We start from the raw sequence: 25,811 nt of genomic DNA, 5'->3' as shown, positions 1-25,811 counted from the left end.
AAAGGCCAGTGTAAGGAGGATGGGAAGCAGTGGAGGTTTGGGTGGATCCTGTGGTGATAGGAGTGCTGGAAATGGAAGCTCAGTGCTGGATAAAAATATTTTTTTTTTTATTTTTTCAGCTGACTGGCAGCTAGAACCAAACACTTGATCCCACATACTTTAAATTAGTTGGTGGAACAACACTATTGGCAAATTGCTTGGGTGAAGTGGCACTGATGTACCTAAGGAAACTTCTCTGATAAAAATTTTAATTATTCAGCTTAACTCCTCATTTTTAGGTACAGAAATTTCAGTTAGGCTTAGAGGGTTTAACATAGATTCCAAAGGGGAAATTAAACCTGTTTAGTGCAAGGGACTGGAGTTTTACCAATAGCTTGAATTGAAGCTGGAAGTTCCTTGCTGCCCATCTGCTGGGATGGAAGTATGCCTTGACAGCAGTGGCACTCCTCACTTCCCCCACTCCATCACATGCCAGGTAGTCTTAGCCCTCTTGCTTAGCCACTTACTTGGAGTTTTATGCTTATCCATGAACAAAGGAGTTATGCACACAATTTTGTACATAAGTCCTGACTGAGACTACTTTTGGATTTGTCAGGTTTAGCCCACTGTGGACAGCACAGCTGAGCCATTGAGAGCACCAAATGACTGTTCTCAGCTGAGAAAATTTCACAGTAGGTCACCCTTCGTTCCATCTCAGTAAAAAATTGTGAAACCTGGGAATTTAGTTCAACACAGACAATAATTAGAAGCTCAAGCCAATCAACAGGACTCAGATTCCTTTCTCAGGAGCAGCAGGAGTGTGAATATATTAACCCATGGTGTTCTACTGGAATCCTAGCATATTACCTAACCTGATGAAATGCAGCCTTGTGTTAGACTCAGTCCACCCTCAGTTTTTTTAAAAAAGGGGGGAGGTACTTGAGAGGTAAAAAGGTAAAACAGGTACTTGAAAGGTAAAAAGAAGTAAAAGAGGTACTTGAGCACTTCAAAACAAGTATCAATTTGTAGCCCTGCATATGCTTGATATAGTGTCAGTTAGTATGAAAGTATATAGATTTGGTATGAATGTCTTCCAAAAAATATATTGGGTCATTTAGATAAAGAGATAAATATTGTTTTAAAACTAGAGCTTGTGAGTATCTACTTTTTACATATTGTTGCAATGAAATGTGAAACACTTGTTCCCAAGTTTTAAGCTGGTCATCTGCATGAATTGCAGTGCTGCTGTAAATATTTCTCAACATGGAAAGGTAGGTGCTCTTGGAAAAACCAGAACAAATTCTAAAGTTGCCAATATTGTTACAAAGTCTCCCTGCAGAGTGAAGTTGTTTGACAAAGTGTTTCCCTGGTGATTTGGCTGCAGATGAAAATGTCTTCCGCAATAAAATTCTGTGTTCAGGCCTCAGTTCTCTATGCTCATCAATCAGCAAATGACATATCAAGGATTTTTTTGCTAGATTAGTTAATATGGTGGGAAAATATGTGAGGCATTGATATTCCTATTTTTACACATGGGGTATTTTTACTCTTAAATACACATTGCTTTTAATATATATATTTTGTTGTCTGGAGCTTCCTTTAGTAATCAGTAGTGCTGCAGTAGAACTAATACAAAACTATCTTTTATGTACCTATATTTTCTTGCCTGGAGATAATGCCCACTCTCTGAAAATCACTGTCAATCATAGCAAAGAGAGAGCTGGGGGAAGGGTGAAGAGATGTACATTTAGTGACAGCATTTCTACCCTCAGTGCACTGTCCTTTGTGGGTTAATATATTAATGTTTTCCCAATAAATGGCATTTTGTAGAATTTTTGTGGCCCTATGTGTTGTAAACACAGTTTTGCTTGGGATAATCATGTTCCACATCTGGTGATACTTTCATAAGGTATCATTAATGGCTTTGGAAAGTTCAATTACATGGCTGCAAAGAAATAAATCACCTTATAGTTTAATTGCCTCTAATATAACAGCAGCAAATATCTCCTGGGAAGCTGCCTCCTGTGTTACTAAATGACTGTCAATGATGAAGTTGCTTTTCTAAAAGGATGCTCTGTTAGGGAGATTACTTTACGGTGTTTTATGCTACATCTGTTTTATGCTGCCACTACTAAATTTTATAAAGGAATTTAAAATATGACAGATGTCAGTAATAACTTTTATTTCATGCCTGCTTTTTAAGGGAAAAAATGGAACTCATTGCAATTCCCATAAAGATTTATAAGAAATGTTTCATAGGAAATCCTTTTTAAATATTTTTGAATGTTTATATGGTATTCAGCAAAATACCTTAAAACACATTTTAGCTCTGTGCAGTGTGTGCCCATCTGTTGTGAAAAATATTAAGAAAGGACCTCCATTTTCCTACTTAAGTGTCTGAAAACAGAGTTACTCCTCTTCAGATCCAACTACCAGAGAGGCAAAAAGGGAGCAGAGATGGAAAGATGAGTATCCTGTACAAAAAAAGAAGTGATAAAAGGATGAGGAGCAAGGAAAGGAAAGAAGAAAGCATAAAAGTGGAAGGAGAGGAAAAGAGGAAAAAGACCAGTAGAAAGATGCAGGCTGATAAGCTGGAAGCAGAAAAGAATGGGAAGAGCCAAATCCTGAACAGGGAAGATGTATGAGAAGGATCAGCTGATTGGGCAAAGAGAAGCGGTAGTAGGAAGTGAAATAGCAGAAACATTGAGCAGTTAGTAAAAACAGAAATCAAGGACACAAACAATCAAAGGATAAGACAATATTTTCTGCTTTCTTCTCCCATCACCAGTCAGCAGTTGGGAGGGGAGTATGGTGGACAAATGTCAAAAGCACAACCAACTTGTATTTTCTTGCTTGTCCACTTCTTAGGACTCTTGTTTTTCTTTTTGTGCTTTTGGTTCACCATGTTTACTTTGGGTCAACTGCATTTCCTTTAATACCACTAAATTGCTAAACTCAGGGACTGCTTTGAATTACTTAAATCATATTATTTTAGTATCATAGTTTGAACTAAGAGGCTTTGAAATTATTCTGAGCCATTTTAAATCATCTCTTCCTCTTGCATCTAGAAAAGTGTAGGTTTCAGTACATCCCCTCCCCTGTTTTAATCCAATGACTAGCAAACACTCTGACTTGATAGCTCAAGTGTATGAGAGTGTGCAGCCTTCAGTGTAAATACAGTGGTGGTGCATAAGCTCAAGCATCTTCCTGTCCCTAGGGTGGTGAGGTGGCTCCAGAAGAGCTCCCAGGATTTAGGCACTGATTTATGACTGTGTGCAGGGATGCAAACCCTGGGCTATGCTGGAGCCCACCCTTTTATGTGCTGGCTAACAAAGGTGAGGTAGAGCAGGAGGATAAAAGAGCAAAGCTTTTTGAGTGATAAAACCCTGGTATGTTTTTTCTCTCCAGATCAGAGTGGACCAGGGAGTGAGCCCTGCCCTTTTCTTTGGGCAATTTCTTTACAGCAGGGTTGTGCACTTGTTAACACTTTACAGGATAATAGGTAGGTTGTTAACTAATGGCTGTTTTCAGCCTTTAAGTTGTAGACCATAACAAGAACACATTCTATTTCAAAGGGACTTTTTTTAAAAAGGGAAAAAAAAAGGTTTTTTTGCTGAATTCGGGAGGTGGGAGTTAGGTAGCACTTAATGTATTGAATGCAGTGAGGGAAAATTTGAGCATAAGGTACGGAGACATGTAGGTTGGATTTGGATGAACACATTTGTGTGTGGAAAATTATATACTGTCTCAACAAAAATTACTTTTTCTTTCTGAAAGAAAATGTTCTCTTCCATGTACTGGGAGAAGTTGCAGTTCTCCCATTGTAGCATTTGTAGTGTTTTTCCCCCATACACATAAATAGAAGTACCATTAAATTAATTTTTGGAAAAATAATATAATTCCTTCAAGGAAGTTTCTTTCATTCATTCTTTCTTCAAAATGTTTTTATTTTCTGTGTTGATTATTCTGTCTAAAGCTGTGAACTCCTGGCCTGTTCTTCATTGTTCTGGCAGGAATAAAAAGTACATCACAGATACATCCCCCTCTTCCTAAAAATAATTTCCAAATTAGAAAAAAAATGTTCAAAAAGGCTCTGAGTTGCCAGTACTGAAATAATATCTTAAGAGTACAGTAAAAGAATAAGAACAGAATCAAGTGAAATGAAACCTTGATTCTCCCAGGCCAGGATTAACATAGGGACAGAATGAGTGTAAAGTGAGGAATAATAATATATAATCACAGCCCATTTAAACAAAATAGCAGATAAGGAAGATGTATCCTTGAAAAAATGTAGGTCAAAGTGAAGTCCTGCTCTTTTGTCCTTGTATCCGTGTTTTTATTTTGGCTATCTACAGGTGATCTTCAATGCCTTTACTTAGCAGGGATAACTTTAAAAAGGCAAACCTCTCCCAAGAACCAGGGTTTTCAAGAGAAGGTCCACACTCTGCCTCCAGTGATAGACAGCATGTTTGGGTTTGATTTTGGCTCTTTTACCTAGTCTGGAGTGGGACCTCATTTGGGGCAACTGTGATGATTTGTGACACAGAGCACTGGAACTGTGTCAGAGATGTGGGGACATCAGCAGGGAGCAAAACTCTGTTTTTAGAAACATTGTACAGGGAAAAGAGGAGATTCTTCAAACATCGGAGATGAATGAGTGCAGAGTGAGCCCCGAGCTGGCTCGTGCAGTTTGCAGGATGCTGGGCGTTGCCATAGAGACTAAGAAAGGGGGGAACAGAGGAGTTTTGAAGAGAATATCAGCTGGGGCTTTAGTAATGCTAACTTAGCATGTGATGTCTGCCAAAGAGCCCTGCTGGGGAGACAGGCACTAACATGGTATCAGAGCAGGAGAGCATCGAGGTCACCTGGCGTCTGCTAAGAACGACTGAAGTCACGTCTTGGGCACGTGAAGGCGTGGTGGAAATAAACTCAACTCGTGTTCACATATGCAGGTTATTTCAAAGTTATCTGTAGGCACGTTTCCTGACAGAGTAATTGCTTCTGGTTCCTATCCCATTCCTGAAGATATTTGGATTACTTCTAACAGTGACTGCTGTGGAGAGAATTGCCAAATCCTTAGTGTCTTGAGATCACCACCCACACATCCCAGAGGCTGCATAGGTTTTTCCTTGTGCTTTGGCAGTCATTTTGTGCTCTCTATAGTTTTCTCTGTTGATTCGGAGAATATGTGGAGATTGTGGTTGGTTTGTGTTAGTGGAACAGATTTAGGAAGGTGTGCTGCCTGCACAGCTGTCTTCACTAGGGTCCTGCATCTGAACTCTTGGATCTTCAAAGACAGATGTTGAGTGTACTCGTAGGCAGCTGGCTGGACCTAGCACTTATCCCTCAAGACTGGGAACCCACCCACTCTTCACAGAGCTGCACATTTCTCCCAGAGCTGTTTGGGCCAACTGTTGTGTATGGAGCCGAGTGTCTTCTCTCTCCAAGCAGATAATTTTGGCTGTATTGTGACTATACTACTTTACAGTAAGTCACTATCTAGGATTTCCACTAAAAAACTCATTCTTGCTTTAATACGAATTACTAAATGTATGAAGCCCATTAAGTGGGTACAGTACTAAAGATGTCAAGTAAATTAATCATGTGCAAGAAGGAGAGTCAGGACAGAGTTTGTCTCTACAGCATGGAATCAGAATCTGGACAAGACTAAGAACTGTTCAAGATCAAGATATATGACTGCTCTGATACAAAGTAAATAGCATTTTTAAAATTAATGTCCTTGGCATTGGCTATGTTAATACTTCCCTTTTGCAACATTTATTTTTTCATTAATGGAGCTAATGTGACTGAGAGATGGATGTGAAGAAGTGCCAAGCACCATGTATGTTTAAATAGGGAATGATCTGCTCTAGTGCTTGTGCTGACTGTGCTTATTCTTGAAGTAATGGTACTGAAAATCATAGAACAAGGAGAACAGCATCTGGGAGGTATGCTACTTCCATCAGTCAAGAGCCCCCTGTACCATAAGGGCTTCATGAATTCACATGGTCTGCTTGCTCATCTGTTCCTTCATTCCTTCCATGCTCCCTTTCTTCACTGAAATGAGATTTGCCTGCATGTTTCCTGCAATATACCAACTTTATCTTCTTTTGCTGGGGCCAGTTGCTTTTCCATACATGAAGCTTTGTGTGTCTTATCCCTCTTTTGAACTCATAGCCCTTTCTTCCTCTCTTCCATTTTTCCCCTAGATTGGTCTTTCTTCCTCTCCCTGAGGCAATTTTTTTCTAGATGTCATCATTCCTAAACTGTACTGCAAGTCCTTTAAGGAGAAGGAGGAAATGGATGTTCTTCTTTGCCAGACTCATTAACTCTGCCAAAGAAGGTGGCAGCCATTCTGTGGTTCTTTGGTCTACAGGCCATTACCTGCAGACCTAGATGGCTGAAACAGCTGCATGTGCTAACCACTGCAAGAGGTCACAAATCCCATGTGTAAATATATCTTTTTCCTTCTCATTTTCTTGCTTTCATCAAAATTATTATAACATTTTCTATTGCTTAGAACATTCCATTAAATGCTGGAATTTATCAAATAACCTAGCATCCTGAAATTATCTTGTAATATACACCTTCTTGTATGGAGAAATGCCACTTGTCCAATCATTATAATATCCAGGAATGAAAATCACCCTACTGTACAAATAGGCCAGCAGTCCTTAAGCACAGGTTTTTTACTGGGCTAAATGAGTTTCCTCAAAAAGCTGTTCTACAGACTGGTCTTATAAGTCTTTGGCAAGAAATCAGGCTGCCCATTATTCTGTGTGTCTCTGTCCCATTGTTCTTATTCCTCACCACTCTTTATGTCAGCATTGCATGGGCTTGTGGGCTTTGAGTGACAATGAAGTTTTCTCCACAGCCTATATGCATACATATGTTACAGGATATATGCACATCCCACTGTGCAGTTGCACCTTCTGATTCCCACTATCTCACTTGAGAGGGGAGTTTTGAGTTAAAAAATGGATTGATCTGTTTTCTTCCCTTTTCCTTTTTTCGTCTGCGTGGGGTTTCCCATGCCTTCATCATGTTAAGTCTGGTAATCAAAGAGCTACATATACATTAACTTGCTAACTTGAGAGAAAGCACACACCCCAAAACAGAAATATTTTCTAGAGCAGGGTGACTACAGTGCTGAAAGTGGTCTGAGTAAACTGTGCCATGAGCATTAGACTAGGAAAAGAAGTGAAGGTTGTATACCTTTGTCTTTGGTTACTGAGATTTAGTTATGCTTATTTTGAATTTGCAGTGTGGTTTTGTATTTGTGATTTTGTTCTGCTTTGGTTGGGGTTTTTTGTTTGGTTTTTTTTATTGAATGATATATTTGCTTTTTGTTAGAAAACTAATAAAACAGAAGATGGAAATTTTCTTGAACAGAAAGAAATATGAGTGGTTCTGGAATTTGTTTCTTTTAAGTTTCAGTGCAAAATATGTCAAAAATACTTTTAGTTCAGAAATTGATGTGAAACATAAACTACTTGAGTGTACTAGTATTTAACTTTTGAATTAAGCATTTTTCATTAATCCAAAAATATGTTATATATATTTCAGTTTGGAGTTCAGTCTTGATCCAGTTTACTTGCTGTGATAAAGCCTGCGGTCCATTGAAGCCCAAAGAGATTCATAGGGAGCAGTTGTTCACCATGGTATCATTTCTCAAAGATAAATTATGCAGCAGTAAAGACAAGTTCATAAACTTTATTGTATTGCTTTAGTAGCAGTGCTTTAGGTTCTACTGGGAAGGCAAATTCAACACTAAGGCCTTCCCCAAGGTTTATTAAACTGTCCTAGAAGCTGCCAGTGTCATTTTTTTACTTTTGTGGACATTTTTCTAAGCTCAGTAGTGGGAGAAAGAAGAGGATGGTCCTTTTTTCTTGGTCTTCGGTTAATCTTTCTGACTTTCTGCTTCCACTAACACATAGAAGAATCATACTGTGAGAAGAAAATTATATTCTCTTTACTTGATTGACTCAAACACATAGAGCTTTTTATAGGCTCACCATTTTTCTTCAATAGCATGCATCTTTGTCATAGTTTAAAAATTATCTAGAAATAGTAGTTGCAGTTCTTGAAATTATGTGCAGCTATGAGCAATATGTACCATCCACGTTTTCCATGTGTCGAGGCAGTGTTCTAGTTATATGGGTATAGTAAAAAATTATAAGGAGTAAACAGTCGATTGAGTGGAAAAAAATCAGGATCAAAGTACTTTACATTAGTATTGAATTTTAGGAGAAAATATTTTTCAAGCCCTTATGTAGTAATCCTGAAATACTGGTTCTTTCTGGCCGTTGCAAGCTGTACAAATGCAGTGTTGTCACCAGATGATTTGTGTATGTTTATCTTTGATTAATTTTTTCTTAAGAAATTCAGGAGAAAGCAGCTCTCAATTTTGCTATTTATATCCAGGTTTCATTTTAAGTAGAATGTAGGAATATTGAACTACTGCTGGTCTAGCCAGTGTTGGAATCTCTTCAGAGATATAGTTCAAACTGTAAGTTACAAGATCGAAAGATTTAAAGAAGAGTAAGAGGGAGAGTTTGTGTCTTCACTGCTTATGCAGGTGTATGTTTTACAGCACAAGTGCAGCTTTCATGTAAAATCCAAGGCATAGATTTATTATTTTTTTGGGCACAGCATCTCTGGATGATTTGAGATCCAGGGAACTCCCTAGCTACATCATGGTAAATGCAGCTTTGTCCCTGTGAAGATGTTACAGAAAGGAAGCAAACAAAAGCTACTTCTCCTCTAGTGAGTGTCTCATTTTGGTAGTAAGACATAGCAAAGCAGAAAGCTGCTACCTAGTCTTTGAGTATTTTTTTAAATTCCACTGCCTGTAGATAAATCCTGGGAGGTGAGCATCAGGAAATTAAGAGCAATCTCAAGAATGCAAACATTAAAATGTTTCCTCTCTATGGGAGTAAGAGTGTGGATCTTGAACCTCATTAATCCTTTTTCTGAGTCCTGTTTTCTAGAGCATGTGCCAATCAAGGAGGAACCTGTCTGGAAACATCATTAGAAAGCAACCGGTTCACTGTGCAGCTTTTTAACTGAAGATGCATCTTTTCTATATCCAAAAGCATCTGTTGGTCACCTTAGATCACTGAGCAGTGAGCTGAAGGTAGCTGGGTGTTCAGTGGAAATATAGCTCTGAAGGGTGCTGGAAAATACATTACCTGATGAGACTAGGGGAAGCAAGCCATCTTCTGCATATGCTCTCACTTCAGCACCAAGCAGCTTTTTGACTTTTAGGGACTCAAATGTTTAATCTACATTACACCTCTCTACTGATGCTGCTCGTTTTGATTGTCATAACAGACCAGAAAAAAGCAGGTGAGAACACAGTGCCAGATTCTCCAGGGCCTGAGTATCTGCATACAACTGTTGTGCCTAAGCAAAGTTGATATTTATAACAGCTCTGGAGTGGTGAAGAAATGAGGCATGCTATGAGGAGAAGATGTTTTAGGCCTTAAAGAGGGATTGATTTGTGGTTATTATTGCTGCCTTTGATCTGCCAACAGGAATCTGAAACTAATCCACCAGAGGAGCACAAGTCTGATATATAAAGCCAGATGGAGATGCCAGAATAGGTTATGCCTGCTGTCTTTGACTCTGCCTTATCATGATGTGATAAAACAGGTAGTACAAAGCAAAGCAGGCAAAGGGTGGGATAGTGTGCCCTGCAGGATTGCTGCCAGTGGTGTGAAGTGACTGCCAGTTGTTAAAGCCACTGCAGGATCAATTAGCCATTCACAGCATTACCCAGTCCTGGCGAGAGGCTGAGGCGTGCAGCTGCACAGAGCGCTTGGTTGCCATACAGCCCTGAACATCTCTGGGAGCTCCATGCTAAATTGAGAGAGTGAAAAATGCAGAGTCCCTGTATTTCAAAAGTAATCCCACAAGTGCATATGGCCATAGAACTAAAAAACAGTGTTTGCATAAGGACTTTTATTTCATACCCATACCATACTCAGCTATGGAGTGTGTCAAAGTGAATCTCATTCCAAGATGTGCTGTAAGCAGTGAATATGGTCTAGCTGCTGAGATGTTAGTGGGATTTTATCACTTCTGGTTGTATTTTGTTTGAAAATTAGAGCAGTTTGGGGCTTAGTATAGATATTAATTCTCTATAGATCTCATCATCATCTGAGTCAGCTAACTTGTTGCATAAGAAGAGCTTTATATAGACATTGGATCAATTGGCAGTAAGTTGTCAATAATTGTGTCTCCTAGACACTGCAATTGACAGGTTAATGAAGTGCATTCTCAGTGACAGAGGGCTGTTGACAAATCTTTTGTCACTTTGCTTTTCCCACTCCTGCATTTCTCATAAATCTGCTCCATATCACAAGCTTGGGGAATGCTGGGATTAGAATCACAGCATCACAAAGGTTGGAAAAGACCTTTGGGATCACTGAGCCAAGCATGAGCGCAACTGTGCTAATTTACCACTAAACCATGCCTCTGAGCACCACATCTACACATTTTGAATACTTCCAGAGGTGGTGATTGCACCGCTTCCCTGGCCAGTCTGTTCCAATGCTTGACCACCGTTCTAGTAAAGAAATTTGTCATAATATCTGATCTAATATCTTTTCTTTCACAAGTAAGGGGGGTACCTGTTTGCTACCTTGTGTGCATAGGCTGGGATTTGGAAAACATATATTGGTCTGTTGGTTGAGAAACTGGAAAGAACCAAGGACTAGGTTTGCCCTCCCTACAATGTGTTCTCCAGCATGTTTCAAAAAAGATGGAAAGTAGGTGATCTGCAACTTTCCACCAAGACTGCCAGCATTGTGTTTGGCTCCCTGTTGTTGCACTCTTTCTGCTTTTGTTGTTGCTGTGGCACTTAGACTGATTCAGTGCAAGTGTTTTCAACTGCATGTTCCTTTTCCTCTTGCCCAGAAGAAGGTGGAATCACTGGTTTATTTTACATCACGCTTGAAGTTCCCGTGGGTGCCTTTTGCAAATATCTGATGAGTAAACCAGTTCTTGTCCTTTACTGTTCAGTAAAGTTCCATATATGTTCCTTTAACTCATGAGCATTCGTAAGTACCAACGATTTAGGATGAGTGCTGCCTACCTACATCAAAAGGATGTTGAGCAAAACCAGATCAGTATGCATAATCCCACCTTCCTTGCAAGAGAAACTATTTTGGTCAGTGCATGCATTAAGAAGTCATGGAGTGACTCACTGGCCTTAGCTATTACTAGCACTTGATGAGGAAGCATAATTTTCACTCCACTGTTCATAGCCTGCCTAGATGTTGTCCATAGGTTGTTATACATAGTTTGGGGTTTGTGAGCCACACTGCAGCTGCAGTTTGCCTTTTAGCTTGCATGGATAATTGACCTTAAAGGCCAAACCTTGAACCCAATGAAATCGGGAGCAAAACTTGTATTGATTTTGTTGAAATCAAAATCAGGCTGACACTGTATTGCCATTTCATCTTGACAGACACTGAGGGAGAAGAAAGCCTTTCAAAAGGCTTTATTTTTTTCACACTGTGGGCCCTGAAATACAGTGAAAGTAACTTGGGAAGTCATGCAGATTGGATGACATCAGAACTTAACTGATGTCAGTGTTACTGCTCTTTTCCAGCAGGCTGGTCAACTTCTTGCTTTGCAAGAGGGAAGGAAGCCAGTGTTAAAATCTGCCATAGTTTAGGGATTCTTCAAAGGGTGAGGATTCACATTGTAAGTGAGACTTCTTATCTCACCCACTTCATCTAGCACTATGGAACACAAATCTAGGAAAAGCACTGCTGTCAAGAAAACATGACTATATCACAGTTTGTTTCTGGTAGATGAAGGGAAACCCAACCCTTTGCTCAAGGTGTTAATGGCATGAAAAAATACTATATGATTTTCCTGTTGTTTTAGAACCGCCTCCAACTGTGGGCAAGTTTGTTTTACAGAACAGAGCTTTAAGAAAGAGGACAAACTAAAAAAGAAATGGTAAACACTCAAGCAAATGTTACTGTCTTGTGTTACTCAGGAGCTGGTTCAGTTTGCTGATTGCTCAGTTTCAGTGTGGTCTGAGTAATGAAGAGCTGACTAGTGAGCCTAATTTGGGGTAATTCCCTGAGTACTTTGAAGCATAGCAAAGCCAGAAAAACTCTAATGAAAAATAATGGAAAGGTAGCTGGGGGCTTAACTTATGATCTCTGCTCATTAAAGTAAGCGACATTTTCATTGCAGTGTTGCCATAAAGATTATTGGCTGCCACATAGCATAGGTCCCTTCTGAAAAGATTCTGGAACAGCTTTGTTGGCACAGTAAAAGCCATGGAAAATCACCAAAGATTTGCTTAAAACCCAGTGATTGTTTGCCAAATATTAAGGTTGTGATGCTTTGTTCAAAACTGGCTGGAAAATTAGGTGAATACTCTATATCATTTTACTGTGTGATTTCTGAGTGACCATCTTTGTTCTTCCACAATAAAGTTATACAGCTGGAAAACCATTGTACTGATATGTTTGTTTCCATATGGAACTGCTCGGTCTTTGCCTTTCAATATTTCAGCATTTTAACATATATGATGGCAATTATTTTGAAATTGACTTTGAATCACCTTTTTCCTTTGCATGTATGTTGATTTGTCAGAGCACAACTTATCAGGTGTCTGTAAGAGTGACATAATTGGCATGTTTGTGCCCATGTTGGCCAGGGAGTAGTTGAAAGGGCTGCTTATGGGAGCTGGAAAGACCTGCATTGACCTATTAAAGCATGTTTCAAAACTCTGTCCAAGAGCAGCTTTTCTGCAAAGTGCACCCATCATGAGTTAAACAAAGTCAACTCATATGGCCAAGTGGAATTGGAATGTCTGAGATGTGTAGCACTTCAGAAGTGGTCCTTCGTGTCAAGAAGGGACATTTTCATTGCAGTGCTGCCATAAAGTGGCAGCTATCCTCTATTCTTCACCTTCTTCCTGGTAGTCCTTTTGTGCAGCTAAATCCAGTGTCCCAGAGGAACCAAGTAAATTCCTTCGCTGATGGCAGTGAAAAACTGCTCCATATCCCTGTTCTCTTGTCCTGTCAAGTAGCAAGTCTAACCACAGTCTCAGAACACATATATACACATGGCCAGCCATGGGCAGATTAGCATGGTGGGATGACAGATGGACACATAAACACTGAGAAGACAAACAACAGCCAGACTGCATTCCTCAGTACCTTTCCCTGCAATGCTCAGGGAAATCTCTGTGTCAGGGACCCCTCTGATACCTCCCTTCTCAGTGATGTTTCAAATGTCAGGCCCCCAGAGCTGGTCTCACCAGCCTACATCCCTTCAGTCTTTCTGGGGGCTGATCCTAGAGTCCCTTGGTCACTCCAGTATGTGGGACTCAGTCCGTGTTGTTGACCAGCTGATCTGTCTTGAACTTTGCTGATGGGACCTGTATGCATGTTGCCAGAACAGAGGGCACATTCACACAGAAAACAGCTAGAAACAGGGTTTAGGCAGGACAAAGTCAAGGTGGTTTGGCACAGAGTTCTGCCAGTCAAGTGTTCTAACCTCCTCCTGCTTGCATACTGTTGACCTCATTTATTCCCTGCCCCATGCTCTCTCGCTGTTTCCCTGCACTCTGCTGTCATCCTTGGTCACTCACTTTCACTCTGTTAGTCTGTCTTCATAAGAACTTGAAAGTCCTGTATAATCCTTAAATACTCTTGTTCAGTCCCAAAATTCAAAGCATCCCACAGTAAATCCTGTGCCCTCTTTACACAGTGGTCCACAGAGCTCACACAGCCTTCCAGAGTTTTTTTGTGTTGGGTCACAAAGGGATTGTGTGACAGGACTGGGACTTCTTCCTTTCCCTTTGAGGGTCTCAGAGGTGGTGATTCAGAGGGGTTAGTTTGGTTGAGTTCTCCCCTTTGTCACTGTGTCCCTTGTCACTGTTCACTCCTTATGTTTATTTTAAGGAGCTGTTGGAGAGCTGGACCTGCAGCCAGGTGGAATGGCAGAGGCAGACACCCTGGGAGAGGTGTGAGCCAGCAGCAGAGCAGGGCAGCTGATTAAACCCTGTGTGTGGGGAATTGCAGTCTCCTGAATGTTCTCCATGCTGCTGCCAGTGAAACTGGTCATCCTCAGTGTGCAGCAGAGCAGGCTCAGAGTAATCCAGACACTTCAATTTTGCTTTAAAAAAATAAAATGAAAAAGGGGCTCTCTCTATCAGTATTTCCCCAGAGTCTCTTCTGTACATTTTATTGGTACACTTTGTCTAGTTACTGGAAAAAAAATACATACCTGCCAGACATATAATAACTTGGAGAAAGTTCCTTAGCTTGCACTTAGCTATTTTTGCCCTGTTTTTCTTTTTTCAAATGTTAATTAGGTACACAGCAAAATGCATATATATAATAAATCAATAATAAAGATTATGTAAGGGCATTTATCTGAGCAGCAGTGTAGTATTCAAAAAGGAAAGTGAGCATTGTTTTACTGAAGCCCAAAGGACTCCATGCAGATAACAACATTAAAGTATCATAAGAATGAAGAATACTGTGCTCAGCTGTCTCCAGGAGGATGTCTGTGCTGCATGCCAGTATGTTTTCTGTACTGTGTTTGCTCCATGTCCAGGGTTAGTTTGAGATCAGGCAGGTGGCCTTGAATGTTGTCCCAACAACATGGTTTGGGGAAATGGAACAACTGTTGATTTATCTATTGCATGCTCACAAATTACAAATACATGAAGATAAAGGTTGTGATAATACAGATCACTTCAGTAAACAGAACACACTTCTTTCTCACTTGAGTTGTCTTTTTCCTTCTTAGCGGTGCATTTTTATCTGCAGCTACCTATGCTGGCATCTGCCAAAGAGGCTGAGCATGCCCATGCAATTTCTATGGCTCCTGATTGCTTTTGATGAATTAGTTGTAGGATGCCATTTGTTCCAGTAGATACCTCAGCCCTTAGAGTTTAAACTGATGCCTGTATCTGGCACTAAATTGTTTTTTCTGGTCCTCAGTAGGAAAGCACTATTTCATCTGTGAAAACAAGTAAGAGAATATTCCACTGCAATCTGTGGGAGTTCTTACCCTTAAGGACTTCAGTTCCTGGCCTATGCAGTTTTTTCCTGCCTGGGGTGGATTCAGGGATTGGTGTGCACATGTAATCTGAACAACTCATTGCTCCATTCAAAATGGAACATGAGAAAGGAGATCAGGCCTCCTGAAGGTGCTTGAAGATCAGAGTCCCAGGTGAGAAATTCTTCATAATTGAAGTACTCTGATAGAGCTATCCACATGCAGAAACTTAATTGTTCTCTCCCTCGTGCTTTCAGGGTGCTGTTTCATTACACTGGCCTAGCTGGGGGTTGTTTTATCAGCATAATAGATTCTCTAGATGAAATCTTAATTCCTGTTTGTCTCTGTTTTGAAAGAAATAAGAATAAGCATGCCCTGTGCTTTCCATCTTTATCACAATTCCGTGGAGGCTCCCCTTGTGTGTGTGTCTCTGGATTTGTAGCATGGCTGAAGATTTTCAATGCTGGGGTCCCTGGGTATCAAGATACGTCTTTCAGAAACTAGATGTTAGTGTTCCTTGTGCTTTCAAAATTATGTCTGCCAAAAGCCATGCTTCTTATAAGGTCTTTCAGGTTGGGTATGCAAAGTCATTAGCCAGCTTTGCAAATCTTGGGCTCTACATTTTCCTTTTAAAATAACTTTTTTTTTTTTTGCTAGGCTTCTATGAGTTTCCAGCTGTGCTTCCCTAACAAGCCTCACATTTCAAGTACTTGCTTCAAAAGACTGCTAGCCTCAGAGAATATAAGGAGAAGGGTTTCTTTTATTACTGTGTATTAATTAAAGAAATGCCTAACACCTATTTGGAATTCCTTTATGAAAAAAAAAACACATTAGTTCCCAGTAACATGCAAGATGGTGAGTTCAAAGAAGTAAGAATTAAATTAACCATTTTAAGAGCAAATGTGTATAGCAGAATTAAAATTATCTATTGCCTACCCAGTAGTGGAGCAAGTGTTTGTAAATCGTGGTTATCTCAGCTCAAATCTCCCCTCACTGACACAGCAGGTCTGGGACCTCTGAGCTGAGGCCAGAGGTCCCTCTGGTCAGGGTCTGTCTCTGACAGTAACCTGTAGGGATAGAGGGTGGGAAATGTGACATGTAGAGGTTGAGTCTTTCTTTCCTTCAGGTATACAGAGCAGCAAATAGAAACTGAATGATGAAGTAGTCACTAGGAGATACATGGGATTTATTTTGGAGGGTGCACATTCTACACAGATGCTGAAACAGTGAGCTCCAGAAAGTTTTGGCAGAATACTTTTTTTTGCTTGTTGAGATTTGGACTGTTTTTAGGCAGGAATTCTGAGTAAGTCAACTTTGGACTGCGTGACTCAGCAGAGTCTCTGATGTAAGATAGCTAACAGCTTGTGAGAGTGCAGAGTGGGAACGTAGAGGGAGTGGTTGGGTGGACTCCATATAGCATTTTAAAATAGCTAAACATGAGTGTCTGTGTGTCAGCTAGCTACCCACTGTCCTCTGTAGCTGGTGAAAATCTTTAACAGAGCAGTGCAGCTAAGCATCTCACAGCAGACACTTGTACTTGATCACCCAAAAAGCTTTTTACTCCACTGGCTTCATTAGCCAGATCTCCACTGACTGGGAGACATGGGCTTAAATACTTATCTCTCCACCTGTGCTGAATCCTCTTCTTCTTATCTAATTTGGAGTCCAAAAATTTAAACTAAATTTAAAAAAGAAAAAAAAAAAAAAAAAAGCTCATCCAAGATGGGAAGAGATAATCAGTTTCCCTAACAAGTGCCTGTGGGGTGAAGATCAAAAAAACGCATTTGAGGGTATTAGAGATTTCTGGTGATGCAGAAAGTCTCTTTAAAAGGTGAAATGCAGGACTTAGAGAGAATTAGGGAGAATAGTGACAGGCAAAGTCTGCAGGAACTTTGGGTTATGAGCATAATTGAGGCAGGTGGAAGGAACAGAAAAATAACACAGGTTGATACACTTGGGAGTGTCTTGGGGCTGGGCTCTAGCATGTATAGATTTGGAGCAGTCTGAAGCATTAAGCATCCCAGAGTGGCAGTGGGCTGTAGAGGAAGGCACACTGTTAACAGACCTAAAAATAGTGGAGCAGTTTCATAGCACATTGAGAGCTGCAGGTTCAGTGGCCCAGAGCCTTGCAGCGCGTGGCACTGCCAGCACCTGGCCCCTTCATCCAGCCAGTGCTGCCTCCATGGTGGAGCAGGAGAGAGCAGCACAGACAGGGACAGGCCAAAACTGAGCAGTTCTGAAGAAACTTGAGAGAGCTTTAGATGATGAACATCCCTGACATTGCTGCCATCTGCTTTCAGAGCACTGGAAAACAAAGGGCAAAAAATGAGCTGAATAAATTAAGAATCACTCGTGTTTGGTTTTCCTTATTGAGACTCCTAAAGTTGCAGTTTGCCATTCAGGTGTAAGGTAAACAGATACTGGTTTCACTTAGCCATGCAGTGTTCCTGTTCATTGAGATCATATGAGTTACATCACAAAGACTAAAAACATTATACCAACATAAAATGATACTTGCATAGTAATTTTAACCTATCCTCTTTTCTCTCACTGGTACATTACTGACCAATTAAATCCCAGTATCTGTCCCTTTCCTGGGAGAGAAAATATGTGGTTTGAGGGGATGACATGTTAGCAGGTTAGGGTCAGTCCCAGTCACTCAGAGAGGACACCAGAGCAACAATAGCAATGAAAAAACTGGTGTGGCAAAAGCACCTTGCTCTAAGTGCATGTGAAGTGTAACTAATAGCTAGCATGGATCAGACATGGAAGCACTTCTTCCAGCTTTGGGTTTCTAGTGATACCACCTTGATTATTATTCAGTCTTTCCCTTCTCCTGCTTCATCAGCTGGGGCTTAGGACTGTTCTGTTGAGGTCACTGTGAATACCCACTTTGAGGCTTTGTCTGAGCACTAAATATCTGCCTGACTGAACTTCAGCTTTTGAAAAGTCAAGCACAGCTGGAATGTTTCACCTTTATTTCCCTGATTGCAGTACATAGCTGGAGATACCATCTCTAGAGGACCATATTTAACTGTGTGGTCCTTTTTGTACTGCATACTCACCCTGTAGGTCTGTTACAGACATAAAGTGAGACCAGTGTGTTTTTCATGGTTCAGTCTTGAAATCCTCTTTCAAAATGCTTAAGCTCAAAAAAATCAATGTATGCATCAAACACTTCACATTAGTTCCCTAGTTTACACGAGTTCTCTCTTATCTCTGAGAGCATGTAGCCCTTGGCTAGTGAGCATTTTGTTATACAAGAGAGAAAAATTGGAGGTAGATGTGCTGAATTTGTTTTTCAAAGTGACTCTTTCCACCTTTATGAATTTAGGAATTTTAACTGTGGTTCTGTTTTTAAGTTCAGAGATTTTGGTAGCAAGACTATGTTTTCAAGCTACGAGGTTCCATGCCTGATCTTATGCTGTAAATTGCAACATTTAGCAATTTGTGGTTTAATTTAGAAGGATCACCTACTTTCCTAAATGCTTAAGTAATGTGGCAAGCTGTGGTTATTGATTCTCTCTGAATTTATTGCAAGAAAGCTGTATTCACTCTCTCCTCTTGGGAATGCCTCTGCTGAACTGCATGCTTGCTAGTGACAGCTTAGACCCCTGATACATAACCAGAGACCTTGCCTAATATCCTTGCAAGTACTTAGGGAATTTTTATTAAGTAAAAGCATCATTAAAGTAGACAGAATGATGAAGTTTAATGAGCATCTTTCTGACTTGATGTTGTTAGTTTGCTGCTGCAGCAGCCATGCTGCTATCGTTTGTTACTTCCAGTGGGGCAGGTGGAGAATGCAGGAAGATTTTGTTTATGCTTACATCTGCATAGAAAGAAACAATTTTTTCATGAAAGATACTTTTAAAAATATATACAAGGAAAGAAAGCTTCTCAGAGTGTCTGTCTGAGGGCTTTCTGTGCTTTCAGTCTTGCATCTCCCCTTTAATTTTAATGTAATGAGAAGTCTGCCTACAGTACTGTAGCTGCTAAGTCTGCAGAGGTTCTGCAGTTTGTGAGCTGTGCTTACATTAACCAGCTTCTGACTGTTACTGCAAATTACAAGCATCTCAAATATTTGTTTGCACTCCAGATTGTGTCCTTCAGCAGAGGTTTTGGCCCTCAAGTTGTGTGTAGTTTCCTGCTCAGGGCTGTGCCAGTGCTATGAACAGGTGACATTTCAAAATACCTACCGGGAAGGCACTGCCATGAATGTGTTATCAGCACTTATCTCACAAATCTGCCTTGAAACCATAGCCACAATCTGCATCAAAATTCTTTTGTGTGTTTGTGGAGACAATCTGCCTTGGCTGAGGGTCTAGTTGTGCAAACAGCTATGTCAAGGTGCCGTCCTCTAGCACATCACATCCGTCAGCTGAGCAGCAGAACTGTCTGTGTGTGCATGTCTTCAGCTGACCTCTGCTGCTGAGGAGGGTGTGCAAGTGCTCTGCCTAACACATCTGACTCTGTGTTCATGCAGAACAAGAGCATGTACCCAGTTTGTACAGCTACAGCTGTTCCTGTGTCTTTCCAGTAAGAACTGAAATTATTAGAGACTTCACACAAACTTCGCATCTATAAAACTAAAGGGTTATAGGTTCTTGTGGAAGTTAGATAATTGCTTCACAGTGCAGGTAAGCACCATTAGTGTTTTAATTCTGGGGTCTTTTTCCTGCAGTACCAGAAGTTCGTTGAGAATTTTGAATTCTCTTTTTGCTAGTGTAACAGAAGGCACATTCTATCCCAGAGGCATTATCATAGCCATTGTTATATTTAAATATTGTTGTGACACCATAAGTGTGCAGACAGAAGAGAGAGACTCTCTTGTGTGAAGGCTTGTATAATCTAGATATATCTGATCCTTGCTCTTTGGCTAGCAGACTGCATAAAAGATGGTAAAGCACTCTCATCTTCAGTTGGGATAGCAATGTGCGTTGAAACTACCTCTCATTTTCCCAGGGAAACCTAAGTAGATATATTTGATTTTCTTATTTCAAACTCAGTAATTGCTTTGCTGGATGAAACTTTGGTGCTCATGATGATAGAAGTGGTTGGATATGAAAATAGGTAAAAAGAATGTGGAAGTGCTGTAGATGCCTTCAACTCATGTACATCTATTACTACTAATGTAGCATTTGCATGGGGCAAAGGGTAGTTGCTGGGACACCAATAGCACTGAATAAGGAGCAAATATGAAAAAAATACCAAAAATATCTACAGGTCAATTGGTATTTTTACTGGTTAATGCATGCAGTTGCTTCTGGACCTCTTTTCATAGTCAAAAGGCATTGCCCAAGTAGACTTTACCAGAACTCTGAAGTTCATTCAAAATTGTCAGTATTCAGGTTTTCTGCATTTTGAAAGTACCTGTGTAGTCAATAGAATTCCCACCACAGCCTTTTTCTTCAGGAAAGTTCACTAATCTGAGGTCTGACAGTCCACATGCTTGAACATTTGCTCTGAGAAGGGAGGAAATGAGAGACAGAATGAATAGATCACCTGAGAGGGAAACTTAGGTAAAGTTTCCAAAGCAAAAAGGGGGCACCTAAACCAACTTGAGCAAAAGGAGTGTATGTAACACTTGGCAACCACTGCAGCTGTCTCAGTCCTCTTTGGTTTGGCACTAACAAGGCAAAAGAGCTATGGGGCAGCAGGATGTGGAACATGGGACAGTGAGAGGGGACTTCTGTTCCTATCCACAATGGATTTTTGTGCTCAGATACAGTGGATCACTGGATTCTCTGTTAATCAGTACCTGAAGTCCCAATTAGGGACTTTAAAAAAGCCAGAAACCAGCTTGAAGGTTAATTTTGTGTTTGCCTAATTAGTGCTGTCTTCTGAGAGTTACGAAATTACTGCTGACGGTGGTTCAAATGCTGCATTGCATATCATTCAGAATAAGATGCTGCTTGTTCCCTGACTTCTATCCTGGGTCAGTTTCTGATGGGACAGCCTCTTTGAATGTCTCTTCTATGCTTCTCTACAGTGATAGCCTTTCATAACACTATGAACCATCTCCTTCCATAGGCTCCCTCACTCAATTCACTTAACACCTTCCAAAACAGGAGTTATTTAGGATGTATATTTGATTAATACACATACTGTGTACATGGATAAAATACAGCCTTGTCCTGCTGGAGCTCTATCTCTTAAGAAAGAAAAGAAAAATATGTGTATTGTAGCTAATATGAAGCATGTAGTTACTGCAGAGGGTCAGGGCTCTCTGCTTTCATCAGGAAATGCCACCTGATCCCTTGTTGACAGCAGGTGATGGCACGCATAAAATTTCAGTAAGGTGAAGTAATGTCATAGTTTACAGTTGTATTTTCCTTGAGCAAGGCTGTTTGACTGCAGTACACCTTGACAGCAGCCTGCTTAGCAGCATGATGTAAAACTTCAGCTGCTGAGAAGATGAAAGCAAGCACTGCCTCTCCATCCCACCCTACAAGAAGCTCTAATCCCATTCCACAGTCCAGGAATGCCAGGGTTGAAGTATCTTCCAGACACAGCAACATAAAGCTTTTAGTCTTCTGACAAAGAATTAGAATAGTAAATAGAATAGAGTCACAGAATCACAAAGGTTGGAAAAGACCTCCAAGATCATATGTACTGGTGACTTGGGAGGACAAACATCATCACTCCAAACATCCCCCCTTCCTTCTTCTCCCAGCTTTCTTTGATGAGCAGGATGTGGTGTGGTCTGGGAGATGCCTTGGGTCAGTTGGGGTCATTGTCCTGGCTGCATCTCTTCCCAGCCCTCTCACTGGTGGGGTGAGCAGCAGAAAAGGCCTTGGCTCTGTGCAGCCCCTTCTCAGCAATAGCTAAAATATCCCTGCATTATCAACACTGTTTTCAGTGCAAATCCAAACCACAGCCCCATACCAGCTACTATGAAGAAAATTACTCCAACCAAACCCCACAAAGTGCATCCTCAAAAAGCACTTTACGTCAATAAGGGAAGTTAAGTTTGAGCTGTGTTTATTTTGGGTAGGTTTTTAATTTATTCTAATCAGGATTACTCATAAATTATCTATTAATTACTGTGTGATATTTAGCAAGATCCTCTCAGGCATGTAGTCCATTTAGTTTCACAGTGAATGCTAGCCATCTTAATTGTAGGATACTTTGTCAACATTTAATCAGTGGTACTTACTAATGTGGCATTGATGTGTTGGTATCTGTCCCAGTGCTATCAATCATGTGTGAGCAGCAAAGGCGGCTGTGACACCATTGCTCTCTGTCACATTATCAAGCCCCTGGGTTTTCTGGTTAGGGATGATGCTCACTTTGCTCTAAGCAGGCACTCTATCTCTCCAGTTCAACCTAATTTTTGTCATTGTCTACTTGAATACACATCCTTGCAGCCTTCTGAGCCTTAATCCTATAACTGCAGAATAAAGGTTGCTAGTTTCTGAAGGCAAAACTGATTGCTTCTTCACTGCTCCAAAAACCTGCTCTTCTCTGATGTTACTCCCCTGAAAAGTCACAAAACACCAAATGTTAATGACTGCAGCTTGAGAGCTAATAGAAAATTCAGTGTGTTGAGACAAAATAAGGGCTTTTTTTTATTTCTAGTAACTAGATGCATTGTTTAATGTGCTGCAGAGTAAAAGTCTGTGTTTAATGTTTGTATCACTTTTTTTTTTTTCTCCTTTCCTTACAGTCTTTATGGCAGACACATGCAGGCGAACCCTGAACCTCCAAAGAAGAACAATGACAAGTCAAAGAAGATCAGCCGTAAACCCCTGGCAGCCAAGAACAAATAAGTGCCTGGCTTCTGCCTCTGTTTTACATCTGTTGCATTGCTTTTGCTTGTGCCCACAATATTTCTACACATCTCTTATTACATATAACAAAGCAGGGATTAGAATTAAATGCAATTTGCTATGTGTAATGCTTTAGAAGATACTGCTAGAGGGAAACAAAATTACATACGCTCCTAACTATGGTCACATTTATGTAGCCATTTAATATATCACTGTCAAACATATTTTAGCTTTTCTATTTATATGTATATTAATGTCCTCTCTTCACATGTGTCACATCCTGTTAAAACGGGAGTTTGCACTTATGTTATACAATACTAAATTTCATATGATATTCCAAGTGATTTTAATAAAGCCCTTATTTGTATTGTTGTTTAGTTTCTTCAGTAGGACTTCTGAATAGGAAATTACTTGAGGAATGTATGTGTCCAGTTTCCTGTAATGTGATGATTTCTTCTGTAGCAATGGGGTAGCATTTTATCTGATCCAAGTTACTTAAAATGCAAGCATTCTGTTCAAGGAGTGAAACATTTTAATCAGTTTCTTTTTCTTATGTTGCTGTGGACTGCTCTTTTTGCCTTGAAGGTTATTTTGAAATCAAGGAGTAGGGAAGGGGAGAGAGGAAAAAAATTGTCTTTGTAGAGAGCTGCCAATTGCCAGACTCAGTTTAGGGAAGAAAACTTTGTCATTTGAAGAAACTGGTACTTCTGCCAATTTTTCAAGTGATTTTTTTTTCTTTAGGCAGAAAACCCAAATAATGTGTTTAATCTCTGTTTAAAGTGCTTATATTGAAGAGCTGTTCCAAATGGCTTTTGAAAATGCCATAGGTTCTATATTTATCTATACAAAGCTGGCACCACAACCAAGCTCAGAAGCCGCAAATGGTTTAACAGCTCAAATAGTTTAGGTTCTACCAATGAAGAAGGAAAACCTAAAATCTACAGACTCTGTTTCCCAAACAGCTTTTTTCTTAGGAGAGCAAAAGCCAATGAGGGAACTCAAGGAGCAAGAACAGACATTCATACTTGGATTGCTTGTGTCAAGACCTTCCTGCCCTTGATTTCCAATTTAATGAATTCCATACCCGAGCAGCCCATTGCCGAGTGTCGGCTGCCATCCCATCCGGACAGCAAGCTGGGAAGCATGCCCAGACTGCTGACACAGGCCTGTTGTGTTCAGTGGGAAAAGAAAAGGTTTGGAATATCTCATGCTGGAAGTGATGCTTTCTGCAAAAGCTGATTTGAAGTTTCTGTTATCAGCACCAGCCTCGAGCGCATTTAGGATTGCCCCAGCATTTAGGTAACACAGTTGCCTTAGTCTGGGAATAAATGTATTGATATATATTTTACAACAGATTTTTTTGAATTGGCAAGCAGAGCTAGGAAGTTGGCATCAAGCTTTAGACACACTTTAAGTGGTCTTCAGTACTTCAGAAGAATGAGGCAGTCTTGGTAGGCAGATGGAGAACAGTAAAAATGGTAGACTTGTCAGGAACAGTCAATTCTATCTGTTGCAAGCTCTGCAGAGGATTTTCCAGACCTCTTAAGTGATCTGCCTAGGGAACAGGTCCAACTGAAACAGGCCCATGAAGGTACTAGGTTGGATGCATGTTAAGAATTCACAGCAAAAACTGTGCCCCATCTGGAATGCACTCAATTTAATGTGGTGTAGGTATTAACACGTGAGAGGGCCTACTGACAATAATAATCATGCTACAAAAAGTCCTGAAGAAATGTCAATGAAATGTCAGAAGATCCCTAAACTACTATTGCAAATTTGGTTTGGAACAAAATAAATAACAAGGGTACATGTATCAGGAAGGGGTGAAGAGACTCTGGATCCTTCCCAGGCACTGAATGCTTCCCCAGCCCCAGAGGTGGGCACTTCCTCAGGGCTGCACCACTGCTCTCCTGACAGAGACTTTGAGACTCAGAGACATTCTACATGTACTCACTTCCAGCTGAAGTGGATTCTCCAGTCTTCCAAAATCACCCTAGGTACACACAGACATGGCTTTCTGTGAGTGGGGTGGCAGTACAGCTTTCCTTTGGTTTGAACAGAAATCCAGCCAGAGCTGAAGATTCAGGTGGTGTCTGAGACTGTGTCCATCACTCACTCTGTGTCATGGGGTTTAGGCAAAAAAGAAGTTGCTACAGGGCTACAAGAGTTTCAAAGCATGGAGTAGTGTCTCTAATGTAAAATTCAAAGCTTGTTGGGGAAGGCGTGGTGATGTTGTTGGTGGGATGCTACAGCACTGCTTTAAAATAAGCTTATGGTTTTCAAGCATTAGTCAGACTTTCATTAACTGCAGTTGCAAATTTTGAAAGTGTTGAAAGAGTCATGCAAGCTCTCCTCTGCAGGATTGCAAAGTATTGATTGGAGTATTCTTGTGTGCTCATGGCAAAAAAAATCCACCCAACCTTCCCACTTCTTCCCTCATGAAGGAGGAAGAAACACAGTTTTGACAAGCAAAAGCAGGAATGAAGGGCCTGGGGAAGAGTAAGTGAAAGGCATAAAGATGAGAAGGATAAAAGAAATCCTAAAGGGAGAAGTACTATACTGAAGATGGTGGCAGATGTGGGAGAAAAGAAGTTTCTTGAAAAGAAAGATGAAGAAAAAGATAATGATTTCAGAAGATGATGAAAACCTGAAATGCATAAAGCTTTACAAACAGAAAACAAAATGGGTTGTAAAGGAATGCTCTTCAGAGGTGCAGGACAGAGTAAAAGACAAGGGAAAGAAAAGCAAACTATCTGGGATGTAATGTGCTAAGGTTTTAGTGTTTCTAAAAATGTGCCAGCTTCTTAGAACAAACTACACAACAGTTTTAATGTGAGTATGATGATTTTATGTATCTGTTCTCTAAGGTCATTCCCTCTTTAATATTTAAAAACAATGTTATATTTTACTGGGTCACACTTATTTCTCTATTGTACTCAAGGAAAGGAGTTGCTGTATCTTATTGTAATGAACCACTTAAGGAGCAGTGCAGCTCATGATGGTCCCCATGGTCATTTC

The 25,811-nt window shown here is 40.4% G+C and overlaps 1 protein-coding gene across 1 annotated transcript in view; it reads left to right on the top strand.

Annotated features, from left to right (window-relative positions):
* Positions 1 to 23,120, top strand: part of RSU1 (Ras suppressor protein 1) — a 99,284-nt gene extending 76,164 nt beyond the window's left edge. Inside the window, exon 9 of the mRNA XM_056484686.1 lies at positions 22,691 to 23,120. Within this exon, the coding sequence (XP_056340661.1) occupies positions 22,691 to 22,793 (103 nt within the window). The 3' untranslated portion in view covers positions 22,794 to 23,120. The remainder of the gene's footprint in view (positions 1 to 22,690) is intronic.
* Positions 23,121 to 25,811: the final 2,691 nt, after the last annotated feature.

This window comes from Oenanthe melanoleuca, chromosome 2, assembly GCF_029582105.1.
Source record: "Oenanthe melanoleuca isolate GR-GAL-2019-014 chromosome 2, OMel1.0, whole genome shotgun sequence".
Lineage (NCBI taxonomy): Eukaryota > Metazoa > Chordata > Aves > Passeriformes > Muscicapidae > Oenanthe > Oenanthe melanoleuca.
Note: the sequence above shows the minus strand (reverse complement) of the source record. Positions and strands in the feature narration are given on the sequence as shown.